At 39.2% G+C, this 21,673-nt stretch overlaps 1 protein-coding gene across 3 annotated transcripts in view; it reads right to left on the bottom strand.

Moving 5' to 3' along the window:
* ZNF236 (zinc finger protein 236) overlaps window positions 1–21,673 on the bottom strand; it is a 179,106-nt gene that overhangs the window by 70,113 nt on the left and 87,320 nt on the right. For all 3 annotated transcript variants that reach the window (XM_084619762.1, XM_084619763.1, XM_084619764.1), the window contains exons 13-22: window positions 19,445–19,589; window positions 17,191–17,451; window positions 16,610–16,860; window positions 15,806–15,907; window positions 9,446–9,597; window positions 7,845–7,948; window positions 5,223–5,374; window positions 4,835–5,047; window positions 3,391–3,673; window positions 2,678–2,781 (exon numbers count right to left, since the gene is read on the bottom strand). In XM_084619762.1, the coding sequence (XP_084475888.1) occupies window positions 2,678–2,781; window positions 3,391–3,673; window positions 4,835–5,047; window positions 5,223–5,374; window positions 7,845–7,948; window positions 9,446–9,597; window positions 15,806–15,907; window positions 16,610–16,860; window positions 17,191–17,451; window positions 19,445–19,589 (1,767 nt within the window). The remainder of the gene's footprint in view (window positions 1–2,677; window positions 2,782–3,390; window positions 3,674–4,834; window positions 5,048–5,222; window positions 5,375–7,844; window positions 7,949–9,445; window positions 9,598–15,805; window positions 15,908–16,609; window positions 16,861–17,190; window positions 17,452–19,444; window positions 19,590–21,673) is intronic.

Below are 21,673 nucleotides of genomic sequence, written 5' to 3'. Positions count from 1 at the left end.
AGAAAAATAAAAGAAATAACCAATAACTACGAACTTGCAACGGAAGCACTAATATTACTAACGGTTCTTGGACAAACAAACAAAGGGCTCTGCTAGGAATACCGCCCCAGACCAAGGGCAGTTGAGAGGGATCTGAAGGTGGCTGGACCACACAGCACTATATAGACGCCGTTCACAGCACAAGACAGGAAATGCTACCAAAGACCTCTGATCCTAGGCACAGGGACGCTAACCACACCTACAGTGGAGCACCCATAGGGACACTATTCGAAGAAGAACTTGCAGCAGCAAGGCTAGAATCAAGCTAACAACCATTATGGGTGGTAAGAAGGAACTGAGGGGGGCGAGAGGCAGCTCCACACCTTATAATTGCATGCAGTGGCAGGTGGCAGCAGAGGGCCAGACAGGTACTGTTGAGGGGGAAAAAATCTGTGATAACTACGCACACATTCATGTATAGTGGAATGGATATGTGCAATCAGACGAAGAAGTAGCAGCGTGGTTCTGGAACATTGTTGCTCAAGTAAAGCACTACCTGAAACTCCCATACTTTACAATGTTTGTTCTTTCCTATCCAAACAAGGACTGGAGGCAGCACAGTATATACCAGGGGTCTCAAACACATGGCCCGCCATAGGCGCTGACTCCACCGGCAACCAAGCTCCCCTCCCCCCACAGTGCACCGCATCCCCGCTCCTCCGCTTATGTCCCAGCGCTTCCCGCCAACAACCAGCTGTTTGGAGGCGCTTAGGACTTTCCAGGAGAGAGGGAGGAGGAGCGGGGACGCTGTACTCTCAGGGGAGGAGGCGGAGAAGAGGCGAGGCTGGGGCAGAGACATGGGGAAGGAGATGGATTAGGGGCAGGGAGGGGGCAGAGTTGAGGCAGGGCTTTCGGAAAGGGGTTGGAATGGGGGCAGGGAAGTGGAGAGGCCTCCTGGACTAGATGAGCAGTCTGAGGTACGAAGTTCAGCATGTATGATTCTTTGCTGTGAGTAGTTGGGAACAATGTTTGTTAAACGTATTTTATATGAATAGTTACTTTAAAAAGTTCCTGCTATTACAGCTATTTTGATAGACTGTTACTGTAGATCATCATCAGTGTTACTGACCACAAGGAATAGTTACAGGTCAATATACTAGTCCTCATGTGGTCCTCATGGTGATTTGAGTTTGAGATCCCTGGTATACACAGACACCCATAACACAGAAGAATAACATTTCAGACCTCTCTAAAACTGACTGAAGGAAGGATTTCAGCCAACCAAGTGGATGATGAGTGAACCATGACTACTATTGGCCATTTCCTCTGACAAACTCTCAAACTAACTCCTGAACAAGTTAAACTCAGTTCTTTACGGCAAGACTAACCTGCTTCCAGACACTCTGTGGGTGGCCCAATCCACAACTCTTTACAACTGAATACCGAGGCTGTGGAAGCCTGTTTGGTCTAGAATTGTTACTAGTCAAGATGTGGCTTCAACTGATGTCACAGGACCGTTTATTAAATTCTTGAATTGCAACTCAGACTATTTAGGGAAAGATTGTATAGCCCCAACAAGGAGGTCACTTTTGTTCAGTGAAACAAGTTTGGGATAACATTCATCAACACATATACTGTCTAGAGTTTGTTAGACAGTGGGGGGAAAAATACCGCTCCCTTGGAGTGAAAGGGATCTTCAGAAAGCACAATAATCTTAGCTTATGGCACTATAAATCACTTTTTTACATGGTCAGAAAGAGCATTATTACACAACATACTGATTCTGTAACCATTACTTCCAGGAGTAATAAATTACTTCAGAAGTGCCTGTATGAATAAGTTGTAAAAGTTCAGCCATAACAAACATACAAAAAGATACTCAGACAAAGAGTTTTGTTAATTCACACACATATTATGGTAGAAGTCTATTAGTACGGGTATTTACAATATACTGATGCTAGTCATGGTCAGACACTGCAATTACTGTAACAATTTAGAAAAAGACTATTACTGCCAGCCCAAACTCCTTCTGCAGAAAAATGGCCCAAACACTTTCTACTTAGTGTTCCAAGATATTTAAGTCAGTTTCATTTTTAAACTCATCAGACAAGAAAAAGTAGCTTTTGGCTCATGAGCTGTACACACAAAACTTTTCTAGTTGTATATAATCCGCAAACCCTGCCCTTTCTGGCCAAGCCTTCCTGGCTTGTCTTCAGTATCAGGGTAAGTCGACCTAAGTTACAGTACTTCAGCTATGTAAATGTCATCACTGCACCGCGTTGACTGGAGATGCTCTCCCATCGATTTACCTTAATCTTCTCGGGGAGCTGGAGTACTGGGGTCGGCCAGAGAGCGCTCTGTGGTTGATCCCTGCTTCATCGATTGCAGCAGCATCGATCTCCCCATAGTGAAGACCAGCCCTAAGTGGTGGACTGTTCCAGCAGGTATGAAAGTAATACATATGTGCAAAGCATGGCTATATTTCCTTGACATGGCTTATCATAAAACCTATTGTTCTAACAAAAGGTTTATCAACGACCACTAAGTAAGATATTGTGGACTCAAAAGTGTTATCAAATGTTAACATTGTGCTTTTAATAGTGAAATATACCATATCCTCCAATACCTACAGATAAAAGAGCCCATTAAGAAAATAGCTAATGGAGCTGCAAGTACACAACTTCAAAATCCTACTGACCTGTGTGCGTTTTTACATGGCAATCCAGAGTAGACTTCACAGTAAAACTCTTTCCACATTCATCACATTTATATGGTTTCTCACCAGTGTGGATACGAACATGCCTAGACAAAAACATGTTTTCTTGAATATTTGTGTTGGTTAACTTTCTTAAACAAACATATCAATTTCCATACCAAACAATCACTTTGTATCTTAATAGATCTTTAAAAAGTTCTGAGGTACTTAAACTTAAATTTATGGTTATACTACATACTCAGAACTCTTGGACAGAGGGTGTTCTGTTGGGTGGGTGGTGGGGGAGGGATATTTTTTTTAAAGATTTTTGCAATTCTTTTTCATTCTCCAAGTAGATTTTTCATATTATATATCAAAATTTTACTGCAATAAAAATCTACGTTACCAAACACCTGCATACAATTATTCATTGTAAGATTTTAAAATAACTAACTTAATTCAGGGAAATGGAAATGTGAGAAGAGAGCAATTGTAGTCAATTCTAGAGAATGATAGCAAGGAAACATTACAGAGACCATTATGTTTCAGTAACGAAGTGAAAAATTGCTATATAACTGCTAGTTAGTCCCCATAATGCATAGTGAGATAGACACAAATGAATTTAGCTATAAAAGGTTTGATGAAAAGCTAATACTGTTAAATGTTCAGTAAAGAACTTAGTACACCCAAAAGCATGACCCTCTGCTTCATCTTACCTGACTAAATCGCTGGGTTTTTTAAAGCTTTTGGGACAATAAGTACAACAATTGGCGTATTTGGGCTCCGCTTCCAGTTCTGCATGCTTATCTTTGATCTCACTAATTCTGTCCTTTTCCGCAGCAGACTGGACAAGAACTTTTTCTGAGACTGTGGCACTTTCTCGCGGTCTAATTTTTGCCAGTTCTGCTGTTTCTTCCTCTGTGAAAGTGATGACACCAGGCCGAGACTTTCTGGAAGCAGTTCTTTCAGAATTTTCTTCATCTTCTTCCACACATACAACTATTTAAAAACCACAGAGAAAATCAGTTTAATCTAACCTGCAATAATGAACACTAACATGCATTAATCAAAATCATATAGTTATTGTATGATGTGTCCACATGGCAAAGCTAAAGCTGTTTGGTGTCTTAACTGTGCACGTTTGGGTTTCCTTTAAGTTTAACCTTAAAGTTAAATTTCCTGGTTTTATAATGCTTGTTTTTATGATAAATTACAACATCTTGATAATGTATTTTACACCAAATTACTGATAGGTTTTCTCAACCTGAACTCCACTACAACACAGCTATATTCTCAATGGGAGACTGCCTAGTCTGGAGAACACAGCTATGGGAAAGAGTACACTGGATTCTAACTCTACTCACATCAAAAAATTGTTAATTAAGTCTCAAATACAGAATCTTTATAGTTAGTGAATTAGGAGCTAGAAAGAACGCTACTTGACTTTCAGATTCCAAGCTGGAATATGCAGGGGTGGTGTTCTGCAGAAAATAATTTCTTTACTTATACTTTAAAAAAGGAACTCTATTTAGATAGTATGGAATGCTCAAAGCCATTTTTACAAGTCACTTTTTTTAGAGTAAAACTGCACTTTAAAGTGCAGAAAACACTGAAAGTCCCCAAAAAATCCACTCTTGTGAGATCTTGAATTCATGGAAGTGCCCACACACATTTCCAATAAAAAGTGAGCTTTTTTCATTCCATATGATATGAATGAAAATAACCTTTTTTTAGCTAGAGATTGTAGCCAGAAAAAGAGCAAGTTGACAGAATGTGAAAGGAAGATCTTAGTCAAAGCAGAAATATGAAAAATATTCTCACAAGTCACTTAATATCTGCCCCATGAAACAATTTTTAATAAATTACTGTGAGGTAAAAAGACTATTAAATACATTGGGATGGAATACGAGGTATAGATGTATTGTCAGCTATTGCTGGGTTGAATATGTCAGACCTATTCATAAACGTGTTCCGTTTCCTCTACTAGTTAATGTAAAGGAGCAATTTTACTGGCTTATTGGGCATAGCCTTGCATCTTGAAACAAGAGGGCATAAATTATAGCACTAATATCACATGAATGCAATTTGTTGATAATCATTTTTGCCAGGTTTGCAGTCAAGATCTAGTACAGTTTAAAAAAAAAAAAAAAGATTGTTCACCTCCTCCTCCGGCCTCTCCAGTGGCTGCTACTGCAGAGGAGACTGTTTGGTGTTTTTTCATGTGCTTTTTGCAGTGAACGGTTGTTCGGAAGCTTTCATCACAGAATGGACACTTGTAAGGCTTCATGCTCATATGAGTTGCCATGTGCCTGGTAAGGCTGCCATTGGTAGTGAAAGCAGTATTGCAAATGCTGCAACTGAATGCTTTAACGCCTTAAAGAAACAGAAAAAAGAAAGTATTTTACTTATCTGACTCACCTACACAGCGAACATTAAGAGACAACAGCAACTTCCAAAACGGAAGTCATATAAACAAATATGTATTTTCATAAGTGAGGCTTTTGTGTACACAACGAATAAACACAGTATTAAAAAGGTACTCTGTTACCTGTGTGAGTCTTCTCATGTGATTTAAGAACTCCTGAGGAAACAAATCCACGGCCACACAGCTGGCATTTATAAGGCTTCTCACCAGTGTGTGATCGCACATGCTGCTTTAAATGGCTGGATTTCTTAAAACCCTTGTTGCAATAGTCACATCTATTTAAATAAACAAATGGTAGTTTTCAGGTTGTGCTATATTGACAGTTATTATTGCCTTTTATTTGAACTCCATTGACATAAGTCATTTTTCTTTAAACAAAGGAAAAATGGCAGTGTGAGTGCACTCCTATTCTTGAATGTATGTATTTTAAATCAGGTGTCCTCAAAGTTTTCCAGATTTTGTGAAGTTTCATAGGGAGTATTTCACAACCTCAGTTTAATACAAGCAGCATTCACAGCAGTATTTTTTGTTTTACTATGGACTAGTAAGATTATGCCAGCAAAGTAGCTAAAACAATTCTGTAGGTAAATATACAGAGATATTTTCCAAATATACTGTTTTAGAAAGTATAAATGCCTCAGGTATAGACATTGTTAACTAAACCAGCGTTTCTCGCATACAGCCTCCAATCGGGGGGTGGGGGCAGAGAATCAACCCCTCCTCTTCCTCCCTCCCTATTGCTTCTGGATGCTCCGCCCTGCACCGCCTCTGGAGACAGGTGGGACATACAACCCTGAAGGATCAAATACCTGGGGGGGAGGGAGCCTTAGAAGGCTCGGACTTTGGCCCTAGGGTAGCTGGGCAGTGGGGACTTAGGGAGCCTGGCAGCGGACCAGGGCTCCAGCCATGAGGCTTCAGGTGTCAACACCCAGCACCTGGCCAAGGGGTTTCAGGCACTGACCGCCGGCTCTGGTCATGCGGCGCAGGCCTTCGGCCAGGAGGCTTCAGGCTCCTATTCCCGGTCACGCGGCAGCCACAGCGAGCTCCAATCCCTGGCTGTGACCGCGTGGCGCAAACCCGTGATCACGCAATCCGACCCTCAGCCCTGAGAGCTTGCCCTGAATGCTGACCCTGAGCTCTAATCCCTGGCCCCAGTTGCACGGCAGCAGGCTCCGGTGGATGCTGGTCCTGGATGCCAATTCCTGTGCGGCAGCGGTCACAGATCCCAAGCACCAGCCCCAGGTGCCAAACCCCAGCCCCGTGGCAGGGGTCGCTGATCCCCAGCCCTGAATGCCAAGCCCCAGTTGTGCGGCAGCAGGGTCTGACGAGTGCTGATGCCGGATGCCAACCCTGACCCCTAACCTTGGCCATGCGGCAGCAGCTGCAAACCCCAAGTACTGACCCCCAGCCCTGACCCGTTGCCGACTCTGGGTTCTGGCGGCTGCTGGTTCTGGGCACCAATCCCTGGGTGCATATCTACAACCAAAAAGGAAGCCCTCATCAACAGATGTAACAAGGAACAGGATGGTATGGGTTCATAAGCAGAGGACTTGCTCATGATGATGCTCCACATATGCCACCGCAGCCTAGAAGGGATGACTTCATCACCACCATGGTTCTGATTGGAGGTGTGGCACAAAAATAATTGCACACTTGATTGGAACGATTCCACCACCCTAAGGTCATCAGTACATTTTGTAGTACTAGGCATATCCAAGGGATGTCTGCTCAGAATGTAAACCTATTTTAGCAAATCTTGCATGACACAAATCCTAATTCTGGGATGGGAGAATAGGGGACTTAGATCTTTTCTCAGTTGAAGCTTTCATAGGCAATCTACCTCTTTTTTCTCCAAAGAGTGATGCTCCTTATTCTCAGAAAGCTTTTTGTCTGTCTTCCCAGAGACAGAAGCTGGATCCTTGAGTGATGGACCTCTGGATCGGACAAATCTTGAGTTCACTGAAACACTCATAGAAAAAGGTGGAACTTGTCCAAGGGGTGGGTCTAAAATACTAGGGCACTTCTGAAGTCAGTCTTATGGAGTTGTTGAATAAAAACATCTGCAAACGTTCTTCCTTGGCCTCTGAAGTTCTTTTCAAGAAGAATTTACGAACAATACATTTGCTGGGGATATGGGAGTCCCCCAGACAAAACAGGACAATCACCTAACTAACCCACTCTAATTTAACATTTACAAGACCTAGAAAAAACAGTTAAGGTAAACACATCAAGTCATGGACACTAGGTAGCTCCATCTCATAGTCATGGGCAGTGCCTTTATGCCCTTGGTACAGACACTCAGTGATCATACACGGTTTTGAAAGATATTGATGGCCAAAAGACTCAGATCTCAAGTGCAGAGAGCACATGAACACCAGGAGTGGGATATGTATCTTTACACACAGGTATATGGACAAACACTATGAAGAATGTACGTTCCCACAACCATGATGCTAACTTACTGAAATCTATTTGGAATAGTTCTCAGTGGGAATTCTCCATCACTTGAAGTTTTGTTCAGAACGTTGTAGTACCTTTGTTCTCTAGGGTGAACCAAATGATCATCAACATGCCTTCACAAAGTATTTTTTATATTGACTTTCTACAAAATCATCCATCAATTTTTAGATGGCACTTCTGATTTCCAAAGCACTTAATGGTATTGGTCTTGACCACATTTAAATGGTGGTAACGTAAGAAAATAAGCAAATCAAGTGATAAAGGCTAAAATGAAATATAACAGACCTGTATGAACGTCTGCTTTGATCTTCATTGTCCTCAAGAAACTGTGGGCGTTGGGCATGCAATTCAAGTTCTTCTTGTGACTGATCTTGTATGAGGCGAGTAGTCTAGAAATCAAACAGAGATCCAAGATAAAACTTAAATGCAGAAATACTAAAGTCAAGGCACAGAAGTCTGTATCACAGACTTGGGGCAAGTGTGCATCTCAAGTATTCAACAGAAATGGTATAAGAGCATAAATTTATAAATACACACAAATTCTCTAAGAATTTTTACAGTGGATCTAAACATTAACAATGGGACCAACGCTCCTCTACTGTGAAGCGAGGAGAGCAACAAAAGTGCAGAGACAGAAAAGCTACTGGGGTTTACAAAACAGGATAAACAGAGCCAGTACCGTACAAATTTCCCCTCTCACTGGGAATCCCAACTATGTCAAATCTCCAGTCAGGTCCTATTATTTGGGTCACGTAAAGGGGAGAATCAAAGAGCAGTCACTCCAAATAGCAAGCCTCCCACCACGCAGTTGACAGCCAGGTGAAAAATAGTGCTTACAGTCTTTACTACCTTTCCATGAATGTACCCCTTTCATCGGACCAATGACAGCATAGCCTCACAGTGAGGCTGGTACATTACAAAATTTGAAGGAAAAGGAAGCTCCAATGTACATAGCTAAAAAATACTCAACTCCTCTGGAGATACTAAAACTCATCTTTTGAGGTTAACTGGGGGTTTTTGGCCTTACTCTGCAGAATGGGGCATGGGTCACTTGCAGGTTTAAACTACAGTAAATGGTGGATTTTCTGTAACTTGAAGTCTTTAAATCATAATTTGAGGACTTCAGTAATTCAGCCAGAACTTAAGGGTCAATTATAGGAGTGGATGGGTGAGGTTCTGTGGCCTGCATTGTGCAGGAGTTCAGACTAAGATGATCAGGATGGTCCCTTCTGACCTCAAAATCTATTAATCTAACTTTGCAGAGTTTCTCAGTCTTCTGATCCCCACCCACTATTCGTCATAGGATGATATGATGTGGTTGTATATTATGCAATTTTATAGCACAGCTATCAGGAACACAATCTCAAAATAGTTATGGCATGTATTCAAGTTAGATACAGTAAGGTAATGCCAAGATTATATAATAGAAAAGCATGTCATTTGCACAAAAAAAAAAAAAAAAAAACCTGAGAAACATTTAAAAGAAGGCTAACCCATAAGAGTTGTTCCATAAATTAGCATAATGAATTTCAAATCTGTCTATGTAAGGTTCCTTCAATGACTCACAGTAAGTGTATCCATAGCATATACATATCTAGATTTTTTGATTTAAGAAAGGAAACTGCCAGAAAATATAAAATAAAGTGACACATTTTTATATTCCTAAACATGTGGATAGGGAAACTTATTATTTTGCCTTTTTTTTTTCCAGTTTGTTTTGCTTTTGTTGTGTCTTAAAGAAAAACAACTAAGCAAGAAAAGTCTTCTTGAACTTTCCCTCATTTTCTCGGTGCTTACATGAACATCCCCTGGAAGAGGCTAATGTCTTCACAAGGTCAGCCTCACAGAATGAGCAACAATATATTCTATCTTTCACAGATACTCACCACATTAATAGTCTCTGGGTTAGGAACTTGAAGCAGATTTGGTTGATGGTAACTTGTTGAAAGAGCCTGAGACTCAAGTGTGCTTGAATCCTGTAGCTGCTGTACAGCTGAAAATTGATTCTGTTGATTGTAGCTATCATTCACTGTAAAACCTGTCATAAATTAAAGAAGGTCAAAAGCCCAGAATAATGGAAAATGTACAAAATGTAAAATGGGACAAACAAATAGTGCACTACTTATTTAAACAGTCACTTCAAAAAAAAGATTAAATATAATTTACAGCAGAAAACATTACACTCTTCACTAGTAAGCATAAGCAAAATGCATAAGCATTCTGGGCATCTACTAAATTTTCACAATAATAGGGTTACTTACCATTAGCTGGAGTTCTATTAGACAATCTCCTCCATAGAACAACAGTTTGAAGTTTCTTCAAGATGCCTCAATTACCTCAGAGCCATTGAAATTTTGAATTTCTTATACGTAAGCATGCATGTGTCAAACAGGTTGACCCAGCTCCCTTTATCCATGTTGATATCACGCTCCCTTACTTACACTGGAAGCCAATCACAAAGATGCGAAGCTCAGAGGGGAGTATGGCGGGTGAGTGGAGGAGATGACCCAATAGGAGAACTCCAGTTTCAGATAAAGTAACCCCATTTTCTCCTACTTTGGATCTCCTCCACATATTCCCACTCTTTAGATTATAGTAAAGTAGTGCCTTTTAAAGGCAAGTTGCAAAGTAAAAATAAAATTGTGTTTATGTACATCACTGATATATAAAGATGGCCTCAAAGATGGGTTTTCTCTGTGGTTTTTCTTTGAAATATCAGATTGTAACCTTCCTCTTTGCTGAAGGAACAAATGAGACAGTGCCATCACAAAAGGCTAACTGAAAGCCAGGATAGTATAGCTCAGATTTCATCCTGTTCTGTCATCAACATCAGACATAACCCCTTAATAACAACAACAAACAATAACAAAAACAAGAAAAAGAAGAGAGGATCTGATATTTCTATATAAAAAACAAGTAGAAAATTTTGGTGGAAAAGAATCAGGCCATAATTATGCATCATTAAGGAACAGTAAAGGGTACAATTTTATTTTTGCTGTGCAGTTTGCCTTTAATGGACAACAGATGAAGATTATGAAAATAAAGTAGAACTGTACAAGCACATCAAATGACCACAACAGCATCAGAGCCTAAACAGCAATGCTTACAAAATGTTTGCAGATTACTAAGTATCATTCATTGGGATGTGTCAGATGAAAGCAGAAGTTTCCTTCCAGTCCCTCATACGGTAGTTCTCATGACAGATAAATACAGTTATCAGTATAGTAAAGTCACAAATAATTCTAGGTAAAACGTGCAACTGGCTCTAGTTCAGTTATAACGAAGCACTCAGTGTAACTGTGCAGTTTATATAACTATTTCTTTCCTAGATCAATCAAGGTTGGAAGAAAATAGGATTCAGTAACATGAAATTCAGATGCATCCCCAAGAAGAAAAGGATTCAACTTCCGAACTACAACCCCTCTTTTTTCTAATGGTCAGCTTGCTTAACCGAGGCTGTAGATCATTTATTCACCTGACTGAGGTACCTGACAGACTCAAAAGGTATTCTGAAGAACAAAAAAAGGTACCCTGAAGAACAATGCCTCCCCACATCCAAAAAAACTCAAAACAGTTGTTAAGCATACCAGAAGAGACCACCTACAAATCCAATCAAGCCAAGATAAGGTAACGTGGTATCTTTTTCCCTCGACAAGGGTGCTAAAATGTCACTATGACTGAACATCATCCATTTCACTTCATGGTTTTACAGTAAAGGGATTATGAACATCCTGAACAATTTCCAAGAAATCCTGAAACAATCTCAAAGTTTCAAACTAAGTACTCAGAAGAAAGATCTGTACAATCAAAGTTGTTGTTTGGTCACACTGAAGAAGTAGGCCCTGCTTGTGAAAGAAGTTCTGGACTGAATATAAACTGAAGGTATAACAAGGAGTATGAGAGACTCACATTGGTCTGCTTAATTTCTTGTATTAAGATCATATTTCAACAGTTAAGATTTTAAATTACTCTGGGAATTCAATACAGCAACTTCACTGTTCTGAAGATGCTGAAGGTATCTACTACTACTGTACTTCTATACTGCATCTATTTTATAGATGGGACTATACGGGACGAAGCAATTATGTGTCTTACCAACCGTGGCTACATATGAAGTCTGTGATAGAGCCAGATATAGAGCACAGATCTCCCGGACTCTCAGTCCTGTGCTTTAATCAAAAGACCATACTCCTCTCCTGAAGACCCTTACATATCTTCTTCCTTCACCTGACACTGAATAGGAGATTTCTGGAATTGAGTCACAGGGGCCTATTACTGGAGAATCCCTGTTCGCAGTGTGTTGTACCAGTGTTGGTCCCAGGATATCAGAGAGAGACAAGGTATGTGCGGTTATTTCTTTTACTTTGCCAACTTCTGTTGGTGAAAGAAAAGCTTTTGAGCTTACACAGAGCTCTTCAGTCCCTCTCAGTCCTGGATGAGATGCTACACCATTTGCAGCATGGCGATTAATTTGTGAAGCTTGCTCTTTCTTGGCTTGAGGACATCGTCCAAGAAATTTTCTTTCACTTTCACATGAAGTTATTAGAGAAACACTCTGGAAATCAGCTCATTATCAGAAAAAAAATGTCTTGCATATAAAGGACCACGGACAAACTATAGTATCCCATGAGAAATATGGCATTTGAATTTTCAGTCATGATCTGGAGTCTTCACTTCCAAAAGTGACATCCTTTGAATGGTAACAATTTTCTGGCAAAGGACTGCCTCTGAACCTCCAAATATGTCCTCAAACGAATAGAAATTGAGCATTCACACGTAGAAGCTATCAAGAAAAACGTAGTGGTTCATCATTCTGGATGTTGTCAAAACCAGCTCAAGTGAATAATGGATTATGGTGCTGGCCTATACTGCCGTCAGAGGAGGAAATCAAAACTCTTTAAAAAGTCTGAATGGCAAAAGGAAGGAAGTCTATCTGAACAAAATAGGCACCCTGTAAAAGGCTATGATCCCTACAAGAAAAATGTAATGTATGATCCTGATAGGTCTATATAGACCTGCATAGGTCTATGTCTGTTCTTTGACAAATACAGAGGGTGGTTGGTTTTTTATTTGAAGTAATAATTATGAAAATGTCAGAACACTCCAACATTGTTTTATTAAGAAATTAAACATTTAACCAATATATTTAACAAGAATTACAGCCTATAAATACCAAGGAAAGAAAAGACGATGTCTGGGACTCAGATGTCCTACCTAATTGGCAGAAAAAAAGGAACTAAGGAGCATGAAGCACAGATGCAGACATAGGGAGAGGGTCGACCAATTTAACGCATGCATCCGCGCATATGCTTACCTACCTGAAATTCAAAAAAACTGAAGGGCTCCAGGATCTTCAAGGAAACTTCAAAGAGTTGGGAATCTGTGGATGAGATTCCAAGTAGAATAGGAGAAGTCTTATACAAATGAGATTTTATCACTTTTTAATAAAACATGTTGAGCAGTATAAATTTCTGTGGTAAAAATGAATATTACTAAGACTCAAAAAAAACCAATTTTTTTGGAAAAAGCATTTACCAATCTATATTTGCCAAATGACAAGAAACACACAGAAACTGAAGCATAAATTACATAATACTTCGAAATGAAAACAGTGTAATTTCTCCATTTGAAATGAACGTCCAAAATGGAAAATCAACAACGGAAGAAAAATCAGTAATTCTGCCATTTTTTTTCCATTTGGAAAGATCTCAGATGGGATGGCCAATCACAAAATTCCAATGGACTTTAATGGATCCGGATCAGGCCTGTTTAATAAATCTAGAGACATTAATACCTTCTCTCAACTCTTTGTTACAATGCGTTTTAAATAAGTATGAAAAATCAGCAAAACAAAATAAAATGTTCTAAATTGTATAACACACTGAAGTAATAAGAGGCAGTTATATCTTTATAAAGGGGGCTATTTAACTAGACAAGGAACCAAATTAAAAACTGAGGAAATAAAAAACAATAGTAATTCAAACATTTATGTGTAATTAAGGAGCATCAGTAGGTATTATGTAATTAAAGTCAAAACTAAGTGCCCATAAGTCCAAATTTTAGACCACTCCTCAGTCACAATCAGAAACAGATCATCTTCAAGATTTGCATGCCACATTCTACATTCCACAGGTATTTTTCTAGAAAGTTTTGTAAATACCAGAAGAAGTTTTCACATGACCCATTAAAGACTACAGGCCTTACTGTTGCAGGACCTCTATGAGGGCATGTTTAAACTACAGATTTAAGGGAGAGGAAGGCGGGCTTCTCGCCTACCCGCCAGGAGCAGAACCCTGAGTGAAGAACTGGGCAGGCACAGCCCAGCTGGGAGCAGGGGAAAGCCAGGCTCTAGCTGCCAAGCTTTCTTGTCAATTTCAGGGCTCCAATATGGAGCCGTGAAATTGACAAGACAGCGACAACCAATGTAAGTAAGACAGTGTCTATATAGACACTGTCAACCCTAACTACACCAACATAAGACCTATGCTTCTTGTGGAGGTGGAGTTATTATGTCGGTACAGTAGTGCACTTACATCAACAGGACAGGGCTGTAGTCTGTACTTAGGTTAACGTCAACCGAAATGCGTAGCGTAGACCAGGCCTGAGTCAGAAATAGGGGTAGGAAACCAGGTAGAAGTATGTCAGGGCAGAAGTCTAGGATGAGATATAGTGGGGGGTATTAGAAGACTGGGAACAGTGAGATACATGGAGCAATGGCATGAAGTAGTGCTCCCTAGTCTCTGAATGAAAGACACTGGAGAAAATGGGAAGAGGACAAGCAAGATGGGCAGAAAAGGCAGAATATCCATCCATGAGAGTTGAAAGGGACCTAGGGGTACAGAGGAGATAAGGTATGGAATGGCAGCAGAGCAGAGAGGACAAAAAAGACACACAGGTGCATACAAGGGACTAAAGTGAGGTGTTGAAAGGGTGTGGCATGTTTCAGAGGTAGGAAGAGAGATGCATGCAAGGACACAGGAGAGTACAGAGGTCTTGGGTGGGACATAAGAGTATTGGAGGAGTCCCCAGGAGATGTATCTGAGTTAAGAACAAGGCAAGAACAGAGGGGACAAGGAACCAAAAGGGAGGGAAGGAGTTTATCAACATCAGAAACTTCTAAAACTTTTGAACACTAAAAGTTTGATCTCTAGTAAAAAGCTCTTGAAGTTTTTTATGTGGATTAGAGCCTTCCTGTAATCATCTGCATCATCCACTACCCACCCCTTACCCCATCCAGGTATATATTTCCCCATCACACACATCTCTCTTCTGGACTTGCTGAAATTTGCAAAAGATGAGCCCCGCTTTGGTGGGCCTTGTAAAAGAACAGAACTTCCCTTCTGCAGACTTTATATGACAGCCATATTAAAACTTTTAGTGCTCATTCAAAGACATGACCATTCCTGAACAAAAATTTATTTAAAAAGAACTGAAGTTGAAAGTAAGTTCCAGTGGAGCGTAGAGAACATCCAAAATTATTATGCTTCCTTTAAAAAGTTATTATACAGCTTCAGAAAGCTCCAATGTTAAGGTATCTAAAATTATTAAGTCATGGATCCAGCCAGTTCTTAATGCTATTATCCTTCTCTCACTCACTCAAATACCACCAGATTTACACCACTTGCCCAACCTTGATAACACCCCCACAAAATTGGCAAAAATACACGTAAACGTCAAAAAAACAAATTAATAGATGTTTGTATTTTGACTGTTGCATATAGTTTTGCAAATTTTAAAGGGCTATGGCAGTATATAAATTCGATAAACTAATGCTGTGCATTTATAGTACCTGGTGCTTTTTCATCAATAATCTCAAAGTTCTTTACAGACATTAAGAAAGCCTCAACACCTTTGTGAGGTAGACAAACATTAGTGTCTTCCATTAATTTGTTGTTTAGTTGAGACAGAAGATGTTATGAAGACTGCTCATGGTCACTCAAACTAGAAACAGAATACAAAATGCCTGACTATAAAACTCATATTGTAACCACTAGATAGAGATCATTTTAAAGGAAAATCTATATAAGTTTAAATAGCCAAAAACTCAATTTTTTCAGATTACAAGGTCTATTTTCAAAATAGTTAAGATCAGGTTTTCAGACGGTCTCCTTTTTGTGCATGCACGAATGGGACAGCTAAACACATGGTTACCCATATGCACAGAATTGAGGCTTTTAATAATTCTAACACTTTAGGGCCAAATTTACTAAGAGCTGTAATTTAAAATGTTTTTATCTATAACTAACCTTGTGATAACCCTTGCTGATCAAATGACTGCTGTGTTAAAGTTTGCTGTTCAAATTGATTGATGTTCTCCTGTAAAGCATGTTGGGATGTCACAAACCTATCTGAAATCAGGAACATAAATTCAAGAAAAGAACACACAAATTAATTAGGTAGATGTACAATTAGTGACAAATACATTTATTTAATATGTCATTATTCAAGCTTTTAAAATCTTTTTATTTTAAAATTATCTGTCAGGCACAGTCCTGCAGATTTAAATCTTTAGGTGGTATATTTTTTTTTAAAGTTTTAAGTTTTTTAATCAATTCTATTGGTCAACTGCAAACAAAAAAACATCTCATTTAACCAAATCTACCTAACTTTTTGATACTGGCAGTGGCAACTAACAAAATATTTTGTATTCTTTCCACCAGCTGTGCACATGTGCTTTGATAACAACCTGAAAAGTTGTGCTGGAAGATTGTGATTTACAAAGAAAATGTTTGCATAAAGTATTACACAGCATATTTTTGTGATATATTGTTTAGATTTGTTTGCCAAATAGAAATGGGTACGGGTTAATATAAAATATTTTATATTTCCCAGTATATTTTACACAATTATGCAGGGTAAGAAAATTAAGTCATTTATGTAAATTTTAAGTAATTATTGTACACTTTTATAGAAAATATATGTTTTCCTAAACCATTATTTCAGATGTTTTAAAACCAAATTCATAAAAGTTTTCAAGATAAAATAATTTAAGAACTTCCCCTAAAACTGATTTTTTCTTCAGTGTAGTTTTTCATGTTCTGAATATATACCTTCATCTTGCTCTAAAGGTTGGTCAGTCAATTGTTGTCCCAGTCCTGTTTCTTCTGTGGTTACCACCTGCTGCTGGTCTAGTTCTAAAATAGCTTCCTGATCTGTTGTGACAGCTTCTGGCTGCTGCAGCTCATCACTTTCAATCTCTACTTGCATCTGAGTGGAAACATGAATGCTCTGCTGATCTACTGTTGAATCATCTATTGAAGCAGCTTGCTGGTGCTGCTGAAGCTGCTGTGCAAGCTCATACCTGAGAATGAAAGAAGAGATCTTTTATTAGCAAATGATGCACACACCTAGACACTATTTTAGCTCTTTATATGACAGTTTTACTATTTTATCATCATTTATTTGTAATAAAGTATTGCCGAGGAGCTTCGGTTATAGTCCAAGACCCATTATGCTAGATGCTAACCTGGGCTTTTTCCTAATTAATTATACCAAATTACTCTTAACTCTTTTAGAACCCAGATAATAATACATAGCTTTTAAATCAAAGCTAGGTTTCAAGGAAGTTTTAAGGATGAACTACTACTGCAATGTACTGAAAAAGAGTTAAAAAAAAAAGTTTTATACCTACCTATGAGTTTTCATGTGCTTTTTGCAGTTTAATGAAGTTTTGAACGTTTTTTGACAATATGGACACATATATGGTCGAAGATCATTATGGATCCCCATGTGTCGCCTGAGGCTACCACCCGTAGTGAAGGCCCCATTACATATAAGACACTTAAAAGCTTTCAATCCAGTATGAGTTCTAATATGCGCTTTTAGCACTCCAGCCGAGACAAAACCTCTTCCGCATTGAGAACACTTAAACGGCTTCTCACCAGTGTGTGATCTTTTAAAAAAGATAAAAAAAAAGCAAAAACACAAATTGGGTTTGATTTCTCAATGTCATCAACAGCAAAATAAGAAAAAACATAACCAAAGAGCATCTAACATTTTGTTCAACAAAACCTGAAAATATAAGCTAAAAATGGTTATATAATTACACTTAAGCATGTAATTATGGCAGAGTTGGTAGAAACTTCTTGCTTATAGCTTTGCCAAACTTAAAATATTTGAGCTGAAATTCTGCATGCCAACCTTCTGCCTAAGGCTGATTATTAAGCATTACTACAACTTCCACTGGAAAATTTCAGCTAAAACAATTCAGCCATTTCCAAGAACGAGGTCAGGAAAAAATGCTGGTGATCTTTTTTTGACCTCTAGTGCCACCATGCTTTGGAGCAGGGACTTGAAATTGGGCCGGGGGTAGCCTTTATATCCAGGATATGCCTTTTGCTGTTCCCATGACAATACATGCAAATTTAGTAAAGTCTTTGAAAAATCTCAGTTTGCAAATGCTCAGTTGAGACTTGCAGCTAAATTCCCTGAACATTTTGTCCACACTGAGCGTGCTCCAACTCTGGGCTGAGTAGGCCCTGGGCTGCTGTGAGCTGAAAGCAGGAAGACTGTCTCTTCTGTGTGCACACCGCCGTCCCCAACCTGGTTAGGTCCAGCAGCTCCCTGATTAAAATGCAGAGCCAGACAGGGATGGAGTGGGAGAGCAGATTGGGAGAAGGAACGAGGGCACGGAAATGCAACTAAGAATTAGTGTGTTGAGACTGGGAGCCAGTGGGTGAAGGTGCAGACCGAGATCAGATGTGGAGCTGATGGGGAGGGAAACCGAGACCAGCTGTGCAAGGAGACCGGGGCTTCTATGAGAAGTGTGAGTGGTAGAGAATGGAACTGGAACTAAGGAGACATGACTGGAGCAGGCACAATTTGGAAGCGATGGGGCACAAAGGATCAATCTTGCGGGAGAGGGGAAGTAGAATGTTGCAGAAGAGTGTGACTACTACAACACACTCCCCTACAGAGTCTGGAATGGAATCCAATAGTCCTGAGTCTCACCATTCCTCTATCAGTAAATACCTGTGAAACCTACTGGCAAAATGTATGACTCATCCCCTACTAGTTCTGATCCACAGAGAGGATGACAACCTACTATTGCTGTGAGTAATTCAGTTAGCTCAAAAGGCAGAGGTCTGTGTAGTGGATCTAAAGGTTTAAACTCTGCAGATGAACCATGTGGGTGCCAATATAATGACAAATGAAAATTTGTTTTTTCAATTTGTTTTAGTTTTTAAAAACAAAGAAATTACACACATAGCCCCATACACACAAAGCCGATCTTAAAAGAACATTAAGGTTGTACGGTCAAGCACTAAAAAGTTTGGAAATGCCAGAATTAAGATTGCCTGTTTAATCTTATGGTCTTTAATTACATAATCAGATTTTTCCCGCAGGAATCATACTGCGTACATAATGCATACACAAAATTATTTCTTGAATTGAACTTCAATCAAACCACCAGTAAGAAAATATGCACTAATAACCACTAGCTGTGAAATGTGCATGCAGTTACAAGGCCAGTTTCCTTTTCTAATTATAACAATTAAACACATAATTTGCCCCTTTACCATAAACTCACTCAATTTGTGCAGTAAATGTCCATACAACTGCTTGCACATTTTTATACGTAGTTTAGAAAAATCCGGTGCTTAAGAGTCAATAGGATAAATTCTGCACTAATACCCCCAAGCAATCCCACTGATATTGATGGCAGTGCACAGAGTACAAGTTAGCCAAAAATCTGGACCAACCTGACTTCTTAAGTTAATTCTGTAGTTTCACTAGCTAAGGACAGCAAAATAGTAAAGCTGAAGCCTTAGCAAAGAGTCCTATATAAACACCTCCTACAAATTATTCTTCCATTTTAACTGTCCTCACATTAAATTACTTTTATTAAATACACTTATTTCCTTTCTATTTTGTGTTTATTTTACCTGATATGTTGCTTAAGGTGGCAAGATTTTTTATATGCTCGATTGCAGTAATAACATTTGTATGGCCTGTCTGCTTCATTTCCAAAACTATTATTAAAATAACTTTGGAAAAACTGGCTATTCCTTGGGATTGGCTGGATAAGACCTGCAAATATAAAACAAAAAACAAAATGGGATCATTTGGTAAAGCTGCAATGGTATAAAGAGATTAACCACTTTTAAAAACAATACATATTATTAAATATAGTAAATCGGTAGTAACAGAAAAAAAAAACTAAACACCTTTACAGTATCTTTTTAAAATTACATGTGGTATCTTAGCTGCACAGTTCCTTCTAGCACTAATGGCTCTAGCCCCTTACAGTAATCCGCAAATATAATCCTATGAGTCCACATAAGACATTTATTTCCAACAAAATCCAAAATAAGTTCAATAAAATGCGAATTATTTACTAATTCACTACCGACTGACTTATACAGGGATCTTATTTCAGTCATTTCACATGACACTTAATTAGCTAGGTTTCATTTTATCCTACTGCTGTGTAATTTTGTTACATTAAATTTAATTGGAAGAGTTTATATAAGTGATACCACATCACTGTAGCACTGGTCTTCCTCACATTACATAAAACCTACATTTGAAACAGAGAATGGAAATTACCAATGCTTGTTTGCCCAATATCTACCTCCACTAATTGGTGGTTATCTTTTCAGTGCCGCCAGAAATTCATTGGGGAAAAAAACAACCTTATTTAAACAGATACTGTTTATACACTGTACCTTGAAGACAGACCACTTCAGCTCTGCAACATGAGGAGTGTTCCTGCTACTAACTGTCCAAGTCTTAGTCTTAGAAAATTCACAAAAGAACTCCTTCCCAAATGACGTGACAGAATGTGGGGTAGTAGCAGATGTCTCAAGTAAAAAGGTCCAAACCATTCACATATCTTTGAACCGAAAATAGAGTCCTGTGCACAGCAGTAGTGTGCAATCTTGTAAAATGTTACTGTACAATTTATCTTTTTTACTAAGAGACTACATAAATCTGTTTGTGCTGCTTATATTCATAGAAATAGCCAGTTTTTGCCATCGTCTAGCTCTTTTTGCCAACTTCATTGCACTGAGACCCACTTCCAACAACAAAAATTACTACACAACCCCAGTGTCCTGTATTAACTCTAGATTCTGGAGCCTAGAATTTGGGCCGGCATTAGGGGGCGGTTAGCAGGGCAATTGCCCTTGGCCCCATTCCACAGGGAGCTGAGCGAAGCTAAGTTGCTCACGTGTTGGCTTCAGCCCCAAACAACAGGGCTCACGCTTCAGCTTCCACCCCCGGCAGCAGGAAATCTACCACCACCCCTGGAGATCCCATTAAAAAAACTTGCAACCCACCTTTGGGGTCACTACCCACAGTTTGAGAGCAGCTATTCTAGCTCTTCATCCTGCCCACCCACCATTCTGCCTTTCTTCCTTACTGGTGTTTTATTTCTCCCCACAAAGGAAAGTTCATAGTGTTTCTTTTGCCGGGCTGCATACTGCTTACCTTGAAGGTAAGAGCACGAGAGGAGAGGAACATCCTTTGGGATTAAAAACAGCAGCTAAGAAAAGACTATGTGACCAATTAATTTCTTTTAGCACTGTTTTGTGGGGTAGAACCAGGAGAGGTCTACAGAAGATGATCTGGGTCTTCTAAATCAAGCAGGAACAGAGCTGCACTTGGCAAATGCTTTTCCTGCTGTGCAGTTCCTAAACCTTGATAGAAGTGGAACTCCTCTCAGTAGAGACTTAACAACTATAGATGGCAGTCACCTCCTGCTGCAAACCTATCCTTGCCCCTCTCCAAAATAGTGCTTCTATCCCCTTTCTTGCAGCTTAGGATCCATGGAGCTACCATATCAAATTTTAAACTTTATAGGTAGCTCCACACAAATTAGTGTTTGGAGATCTCTCACACACACTACAGGCAGGTGTACGGTAGTGGGAAAGCATGTGCCCAGTCCACACTAGAACCATCACTCATGCTACCACTGGCATTGAACAAATATTTGGAAAAGTAATGAAAATTCCAACTGTGAACACACCCAAATATTCTCTAATTATATCTATAATTGATAAAATGAATCAGAAAACATTTGAGGTAGCCAGGAAAGACAGGACACACTTTACCCAGGATGCAGCAACTTAACTAGATATTTTTGAGAACTTATTCTTTAAAATAACATTTCT

This window comes from Lepidochelys olivacea (genome assembly GCF_965140295.1).
Source record: "Lepidochelys olivacea isolate rLepOli2 genome assembly, chromosome: 2".
NCBI classification, from domain to species: domain Eukaryota; kingdom Metazoa; phylum Chordata; order Testudines; family Cheloniidae; genus Lepidochelys; species Lepidochelys olivacea.
Note: the sequence above shows the minus strand (reverse complement) of the source record. Positions and strands in the feature narration are given on the sequence as shown.